The sequence below is a fragment of the Limulus polyphemus genome, unplaced genomic scaffold, assembly GCF_000517525.1.
Source record: "Limulus polyphemus unplaced genomic scaffold, Limulus_polyphemus-2.1.2 Scaffold2639, whole genome shotgun sequence".
NCBI classification, from domain to species: Eukaryota; Metazoa; Arthropoda; class Merostomata; order Xiphosura; family Limulidae; genus Limulus; species Limulus polyphemus.
Genome location: NW_013668249.1, coordinates 25,080 through 34,657, shown reverse-complemented (window position 1 = coordinate 34,657; position 9,578 = coordinate 25,080). Strand labels below are relative to the sequence as shown.

General features: G+C 31.3%; 1 protein-coding gene across 1 annotated transcript in view; it reads left to right on the top strand.

Annotated features, from left to right (window-relative positions):
• The window catches only part of LOC106467508 (eukaryotic translation initiation factor 2D-like), a 96,214-nt gene that overhangs the window by 73,596 nt on the left and 13,040 nt on the right, over positions 1-9,578 (top strand). Inside the window, exons 5-6 of the mRNA XM_013927867.2 lie at positions 287-407; positions 5,739-5,910. Coding sequence (XP_013783321.1) covers positions 287-407; positions 5,739-5,910 — 293 coding nt within the window. The remainder of the gene's footprint in view (positions 1-286; positions 408-5,738; positions 5,911-9,578) is intronic.

Genomic DNA, 9,578 nt, shown 5'->3' with positions numbered 1-9,578 from the left:
CAGAAATCCATTAAAAGATAAGTTCTCTGTCATTTTTTCAATTCACAAATGCACACTTGCATTGCCTACTAAGAAAGTTAGTACCGGTAGTCATCGGGTTAACAGGTATAAGTGATGAGTCTGTACCCTAATACTGATTTTGAAAATCCACATTTCCACTCTTTTATGGAAAAATAATACTTCAGTAGATTATTTTAATAATGAAACAGCTGAAAATACTCCATGGAATATAATTTTATTATATTCTTCCAAGTGAGCTGATAATGTATTGAATTTTTTTTTGTAGGTGTATTTCTAAAATGCGACCAGCATATGAAGTAGTATTTCCTGGACAGCAGCCTGTTTTGTATAAAGGAGAACTTCAGCCAATAGAAATAGTTGTGGTTCAAAGGTCGGGCAACAAAAAGGTATTTGCTACATAAAAAGTAAACTTGATAAATCGGATAAACAGGGTAAAATGTAATGAAAGTACAACATTTCACCAGGTTAACCTGGCATCATCAGATACATCAACTACAAAAAAAAATTCTAATGATTAAAATGTTTGTGAGAATGGGGACAATAGGATTTCCCATGCTTAATCCTTCTATTTGATCATAATTGACGCCTTCAAATTGAAAGTTGTTACAGGAAGTTGGGAAATATAGACAGTTTTTCAAAATTTCAGAAGAGAGTAAACATCTTGGAGAGGGATCGTTATTGAAACATTCAAGAGCATGACTGATGGCTTCAGAAACAGGTACTTGTGCAAATAAGCTTTTTACATCAAAACTGGCAAGAATGGAAAGTGTGTCGAAATGTTAAAGTTTGTTCACAAATTCTTCGTTTTTTTTATATAAAAGATGAGGCACTGCTGACATAAGGAAAAGATATCCACGTTAGGTATTTGCCTAGGTTGAAATTAAATGCCCCAAAGGCTGATACAATAGGTCTTAGAGGATAAATAGGTTTATGAACTTTAGGAAGACTGTAAATTTGTGGGGTACACGAGTCAGATGGTCTGAGAAAATTATATAGCGGATCAGTAAGAGACTTGGACTTTTTTAGTTGTAATAAAAATGAGCATTGTTTCTTTTTACAGGTGGGTGTTATGTTTTCTTTCAGTAATTTAAAATGATTCTTGTCATGTAAAATTTCATTAATTTTTGTGACGTAGTCAGTATGATCTATGACTACCACTGCATTACCTATGTCGGACTTTAACAAAATGATGTTACTATCCTTCTTTAGGGATTTTCTTGCACTGATCTCAGGAGGTTTGAAGTTTGGTCTAATTTTGTGATAGTTATTGTTTGAGTTTTAGCTGAAAACTCTTATTTTAGCAATAGGATTATTAAGGGAAATATGTGGAAAGGATATGGAAGGATCAGATAGAAAATAAGGTAATTTAATTACTTGTGATGAAGAGGTGAGGTTGTCACATTGGTTTGATTCGTTTGAAATCTGTTTATAAACATGATCTTTAGACCTGTTTTTTACAGCAATTTTCCGGGCAAGATCTTCCAGACCACTTTTTAGTTCCAAGACAGGAAAGTTTTTAGGAGAAATGGCAAAATTAAACCCTTTTTCTAACATTTTGGTTTCAGCACTGGAAAGTTTTCGTTTAAATACATTAAAAACAATTTGTTTTTTACCAGATTTCTGTTGATGTTGATTTGCTGGAGTCGGAGAATTTTGAGACTGATATTTTAATAGTCAGAATGTTTTTCCATGTCATTTGTTTACAGTTTTCTTTAGATTCTTGGTGTTTTGATCCATAATGCATGTAATGGTGTGAATGTCAGTAGGAGACAGCACTGACTTTAGAATGGAACTCTGCTGTAAGGAAACTTCAGACAGTCTTGATAGGGAACTGTATTTGATACAGATGTGTTCACATAATAATTTGAACTGCATATCATTGATGATTTTCCAAGAATGGTTGTTTAGCAGAACTAGCAAACAGTTTAAGAACTTTGGAATAAGGTTATGGTCACGACATCTCTTGAGAAATTTGATGTCAAGAATTGTCTTTGCTATGTGGAGCTGAGTTTTTTGAAACTCTCTAAAGGATGTTTTAATGAAAGATTTAATGAAAGTACAATGTTTCACCAGGACCAGGTGAAACGTTGTGCTTTCATTAAATTTTACTCTGTTTATCCGATTTATCAGTAGGTTTCAGTTTTCCAAATTGTGAAAATTGCTAAAATTTTACAAATTCCATATTTCATAGTAACATTTTTTGTGCTCACTGTCAGGTGAGATCAATCCATATGCAGATCCAGATGTACCTGTTTCAAGATTTAGTTTAAAAATATATAATTCTCATATTTTTCTATAATTTTATACCAGAAAACAGTGTAGGACATTGTGCTAAAACATTATATGATAGTTATCTATTTGTTTAATTTTATAAATAAAAATTGAAAAAAGTCAAAACTTTCATTTTTGTAGTATTTGTAGGGGCCTCAGCTATGTACTGTGTACTTTCTCTCTCTCTTTTGCTGCTGCTTCTTAGTTTTTTAATTTTGTACTTCTGTCATGGCTTTTAACACTAGAGCTTCTGGGATAGTACTCATACCTAATACTGCCATACTACAGTTGCATTAAATTAAAAGACAGATTATCAGATACAACTGAAAAGTTTTAGTTAGGCTTATCAAATCAAACAGCTTAAACCATATGAAATTGAACAGTTGTACATAATGATTTCTTCAATAAATTAAATTTTATGATAAATATATTAAAATAATTTAGCAGATAAACAGTTACATACAAAACTTTAAATAAAAACTTTCCTCACTTCTCCCAAGTATAGTGCCATCAGCTTGAGTACCTCACTGTCAACCAGTCTCTGACCAGCTGGTTAAGTTTCATCTTTCCCTAGGTAGGGGCCACCATTTACAGTTTATTTTGAGGCACCATCTACTGCAAGCCAAAACCTGATTCAAAATTTCTCTGATTTGTTTGCCACGTATTGTGTTCAGAGATACCATACTTTTGTGGGAAATAGCTTTTCATCTTCTGTAATGATCTCACCTATCTTGTAGCAGGCAATGCTCTTTTCAATTAAGCCATTCCAAATTTTTGACACCAGGGCAAAGTTACCTGTCTCAAGTCAGATATTTCTCATTCCTCTCAAATCAGAATGCAAAATTCTCAAGGTATCTCTAACGATTCCATTACATTGTCTCTAAAAAAAAAAAAGAATTGTTCATTGAACAGATGAAAAGCTTTCTAAGTAAATGCCTTTCTCACTGTTAGCTTCACAAATATACAATAATGCAATAAATGCTTGTAATTCTTCCAAAGATATTTCTTGGGAATCATCATTCTGTACCCTGTGTGCCTCTGCTTCAATATGTGGTGTAGCATTTGCATATCACTCAATAAAAGAAAACACTGAGAGAGTTATCAATGTTGCCTATTGCTTGGTACCCAAAGTTTTAGTGAAAACATTTTGTATAACCCATCTTCTCACAGTCTCAATGCCATGACTTATAATTTCTTAAGTAGTTCCATAATTCCCAGTTTTCTGAATGCCTGTTTGTACTAGTGATGCTGTGCTTGGTACTGTTATTTTTGGTGAAGTGGTTGACATAGATGAAGCACCTGCAGCTACTGCAGGAGGCAATACTGGCAAAACAGCTGGTACTGCAGAGCATTCCCTAGGACTGCTGTTTCTTCCATGATTTTGTATGCCTCTGGAGAGCTGTTCTTGCAGTAGTTGCACTTTCCTCACTTTCATTTGCAGTGATGTTTCACAAATCCAGGACTCATAGCTTTATCATGCTCACTTGCACTCCCTATATCAGAATAATCTTCTGACAAAGTTGTAAGCATTTGAATAACTTGTTGAGTGGACATCTTCTTTCAGCCATTTTTGAAACTACAGGCTACTTGCAAGATAAAAAAATAGTGAATTGTATTTGTTACATATCAGAGAGTGCACTAGCACTCTTTATGTAGGGATAGCATAGACGTCCACATTAAAGCAATACAAATATCATCTGGATTATCTTCTCTATGAGTCGTCATGTACTAGATATGAAGAGTACCTGGCATAGTCGCTTTATATCTGGCATGTATGTTACGTTTCAGCTATCCAGAGCATCCCAAAGTCAAAAACCGGTGAATGACCAAAACTGAGAATTCTTATTTTCGTTCATTATCATCTTCCTTCAACAGGCCTAATGCCTACCTAATTCTAGAAGTAATTATAATTTTATTATCATTTGAAAGAGCAAAACAGTCTTCACGATATTTTATTACCTATTTTATTATTATTATTCTATGTAAAATTTATAAAGCTTTAGAATACAATCTATAACTTAGTAACCCAAGTATGCCATCTTATAAAAAAAAAGTAAATAAACAAGTATAAGGAAAAAATTTATCACTAAATGAAAAACTCAATGCTATTTAGAGCTAGCTACTGAACTTGAATAAAGGAACCAAACAAGATTGAGATGAAAGTGGACATATCATTTGATTGGCTAATGATCACATAGCAGACTAAGCTGTCTCGACTGTATAAAATCACGTATTGCAAAGAACAGTCAAAGGGGCTAGTCTTTGGAAGTTCTAGGTAGAAGGGATTTTAACGATTTTTGAGTTTTGTGATCCGCCTTTGAAATTCTATTAGGGATTTTTAACATGTGGATTTAGTAAAAATCATAAACAGACAACCATGTACCTTTCTTACGTACAGGGTTATTTGAATTGTAAAAATGAAAAACAGTCAAAATCACTTGTGTGGTGGTTCTAGAGTTGATAAGCATGTATTATGTGAGATCTCCTCAAATGGAACTTTTTTATATGTCTACTTCTAATTTTAATTCAAAATAATAATGCTTTACTACATTAGTAAGCACCTGCTACGTTTTGTAATTATTTCTGGTTTTTACATGTTTAATTCTTTTTATATTTTTAGAAATTAGGTTAGTTGGTTTCATTCTGTAGTAAAGTAATGGGCAATATTCTGTGTTAATGGACATTCTACTATTTAGTACAACTAAATTTCTAAAATTTCAGAAGCTAGAAATCTATACAAACACTAAGTATGCTGTGATTTTATTGAACAAAATACATATATATTCATTATAAAGTCTTGTGTTAATTTTCATACAGATTGTGCAGTTTCATTTTCCTAAGCCATACTATTTGTGAGATATGACATGCTGAGCTGCAAAACATTTTTTCTAATCAACCTGTATATTAGTATGACTTTTGTACACAATAAATTACATATTCATTATATAGATTTGATTAATTTGATTTGTTTTAGAGATGCAAAATCCAGGTCTGTTTAATTAACAGATCTGGTCCTGTATGGACTAGAGATTATAGACATCATTACTTATAAAAAAAATAACAAGCCATTTAGTTAAGTTATAATTTATATTTTCATCTAATACTGTAATTCTCTAAGGAGCTTAGAACTCCACAGATTAAAAGTTACTCAAATCCAAGCCAAATTTTAATTTTTTAAATCTTTCTAAGGTCACATCTCTTGCACTGTAATTTTATTTGGGGCCTTCAAATTTTGATAAGTTTTTCTTAAATTTTTTCATTGTTTCTTTATAGGAGTTATTGATCACACTTTTATATGGTGTTTTGCTCATTGTTATTTTTGATTGGTGACATTGTTTTCAATGCTTCATTAGGATTTCAGTAAGTAAATTCTTTGTCTCCAAATTTAAGTTTAGTACTTTAGAATAAACACTATGTTCTGTTTCACTATTTATTTTAATGTTTAGGTGACTTTGTTATACAACCTGGAAACTTTTGGTATTGACCCTACAAAGTTAGCTCACCAAATTCAAGTTGGTATTGCAGCAAGCACTAGTGTTGGACCCTCTGTTACAAAGAAAGGAACACAGGTTTTGGTGCAGGGTAATCAAGTACGATATGTGGCCAAATTACTACTAGGTTTGTAATTCATTATTTTTTATACACATTTAACTCTTCTTTTTTATTTTTCAGAAATTAGGTAATTTTATATTGCAGTTTTAAGTGAAACAAGTTAATGGGCCTGATTTCATGTAGTAGAGACTCATAAAACCAGATCTGAAGGAAGTGTCCATAAGCAGGTAAACATTCTCCTATGAGTTTTTAAAGCATTTAGAACTCAACATAGTGATGCATAAGTATTTTTAGAATGTTGCTCAGATATGAGAATTGCTCATAAAAATTTAGAATGCTTTTATTTTAGCTGATTCACAGCTACAAAAGTGCTTTTAATTTATACAGAAATTTGACCCATTCTTTGACACTTCTATTTAGTGTGTAGTATTGAGTATCATTCAAAAGTTTTAGCTAAAAATGTTAACACGTTTTCATTAAAGGTTGCAAGAGAAAAGATTTGTTTTATTTATATGTTATATTTATACCCAGTGTTACAATTAGGCATAAGAAGATTATTTTGAAGAATAACAAACTATGTAATCAGTATTTAGTCATTTTTATTTCAACCTTAATATATATAAGTATGTCAATCAATCTTTGATACTACTGGAATATTTTATTTTTTAAATTATCAACCAGTATCTTCCACTTTTTGCTGTACGATCTTTCAAAGTTGCCTTAAATTAGTTGACTTGTGTTTTGCAGCATTAATTTTCAACTTGTGCCACAAATTTTCAAATGTGACTCTGGGTTGGCTAGTTTATTACTTTTACAGCACCTTTCTTCTCTGAATACTTCTTACTCAATAAGACTGTACTGTGGATAATTATCCTGTTGAAATTCAAATCCAAAGCCTACTAAACATCATCCACTGGAATTGCATGATGAACTAAGATCTTATGATACTCTTCCTACAACTGTATGATGCAATAACTTTTGATAGTGTTTCTCTGTTTTGTATATACACATTGTTGCTTAAACATTTCAAGATCTTCTCACAACCTGACTTGGAAACCATCAATAAATTGAATTTTACAGACAAAAATGGGAAAAGTCAGTGAATTTCATGTGATTCAGTGATGCTTTTAGGACAATGATGGTGAAAGAATAATCATTAGTGTAAAAAATTACATATAAATTAATTCTGGTGCACTTAGCACATCAATTTGTATTTTATGCATTGTTTTATCTACCTTGAGTTTTTTGCTTACCATAAATTGTTATGAAGTAAGAAGGAAGTTGCAATAGATTAAGTAAACAGTAGCTAGTGTAAAGGCTCGGGAAAAGGCTTCATCTTGTCTTCCTGTAATTGGGTCATGAAGAATCATTTTACTACTACATTAAAGCCCTTAACAAATTCAATTTAGAGGTAAGCTAGTTCCATTAAATAACTTATTTTGATCCTATAAATTTTAGTGCATTAATAATACAGTCCCTATGTCAGTAGTCCTATGCACAGTTTCAAAGCATGCATGAAAATAATGCAATGTGCATTGAATTAGAGGATAATTTGGTTAATGTGTCCACTTGTTTTATAGATATCAGAAATATGAGTTCACTACAGTGTATAGTGAGCAAATGAAAGTTTGAACATTCTTTTGCATGTTTTCACATAAGAAAATATTTTTTTAATAAATATTTGACGTATTAACATCATAATACAACAATATGCATGTTTCTTCTGTTTACTAAAAGTCAAAATGTAATAGTTGCAATTGTTAAGATCTGTAGTATGTGCAGATTTTATTTGTTTATGCTGTAATAATGTTTTTGGGAATTAAGTTAAACTTAAAAAATGTGATTCATAAACAAAACGATAAAGAGCCTTTGTTATGTATTTTCTTATAAAGTATGAGTAATTAGAGAATGGCTTGACCTATAATATTGAAACTTTGCAAGATGACATTTAAGCATACTGTGACTCAACATACATCTTGTCATGTCTGTATTAAAGAATACAGGAATAATGTTTTACAATTTCACAGATTATCGTAGTTTAATAATGCATTACAAAAATAGATCAAATAGAAAGATCTAGGAAAAGTGAGGGAATATTCTAAGTGTGGGAACCATTTGGATATAACATTGCTGACAAGAAAATGAGATCCTGATTGCTTATTTGCTAATCCTACTTACACAAGTAACATCCTTTATACAATGTTGAAAGCATGTAGTATAGAAATTCTTTAAAATGCTGCACTTATTCTATAAATGTTGACTATATTGTGTTCTGATAATGCAGTCAATATAAAATTTTCTTGAGAATTGTTGATGAATGAGTATGTGCAGTGTGGTGGATGGAGAACATGTAGCCCATTGTGTAGCACTGTGCTTAAAACAACTACAACCTCTAATATGTGTGGGTGTACTGCTCATGCAGTGCATCTGTTCACAGGTAATGAAGATAATTCAAGAATTTTTTCATCATACCTGCACAATGGTAAAGAGATTAAGTTCTTAAAAAACACATACTGTTAGCACCTGGTTCAGCCCTTATTACATCTATGTGTGCCTTTCAGGTGTCAAATACATATCTGCATTTTAAAATTTAATTAAAAAATAAGTATTTCAACAACTTTATTATTGATGGTATTTTAGAATTAGTATTTCAGCATTATGTAACATTTAATTTGCATTTTCTTTTCTGCATATGTAAGAATGTTACTTCACTGTTTAGAGAAAATTGACAAATGTCTAATTATATACACAGTAGAGTGTGTGTGTTGTATAATGAGTAGTGACTGTTCTGCTTTATAAAGGTAACTGTTACTAAAAGTTATTTTTCTGTTTACAGTCATCCTATGTATATCTCATCAAAAGAAACATTTGAATATGAATGAAACAACTTAAAACTAATTAATTATATAAAATGAAACTTTCTGATGCATTTAAAAAAATAGAGAGAGTTTGTACCAAGTTTCATGTGCTTTGGCTAAGTATTTTCACTGTGTACTTGTTGCTGAGCTCTTGCTTTCTGGTGTCTGCTGTGATCAATATAGTTGTGGTGTTTCAGGAGTATGGAGGACTTTAGTGTGACATACTTATAATTACATCATTTGAAAAAATGGATATCCAAATGCTTTTACCTTCCTGGTTTGGATTTTGGTTGAAAGAATTAACATAAGCAATATATGTAACTATTCAATCACAATTGAGCTTGATTTATCCTATTTTTGTATGTTAACATTCTACTACACTGTGTGCCTGTGATATTGTGTAGGGATGATGCAAATGCCATCCCTACTATCTTGTTTTCATTGTTTTTGGAGGATTGATATTAGCCGTCTCTACATTTATTTCCTTTTTTGACAAGTTTTTTTTACTTGTTTGCTTGGTTTTTTTAATGCAGTGTTTCAATAGACATAGGAAGGTTGTATTTATGACCAAGTTTTAAAAAACTGTAATATTTATTGTTTATCTGTTATTGGCTGGTAATTTCTGTAAATAGTTAACTTCAAGGGGTAATGATAATATGATTTTTTTTTTAAATTATTGCTAGTTAATAATTCTTATAAAAGCAAATACTCCATTTGAAACTATATCACTTCAGTGCAATTGGTTGATAGCATTGCTTTGTTTTGTGAGTTATCATGTAATAAAAAAGAAGCAGCAGAAAAAAGAACAAGAAATTCAAACTTTTTGCTATGATATTTACAGACATTCCCAGAACTTGTGATTCAGTCATTACAAAG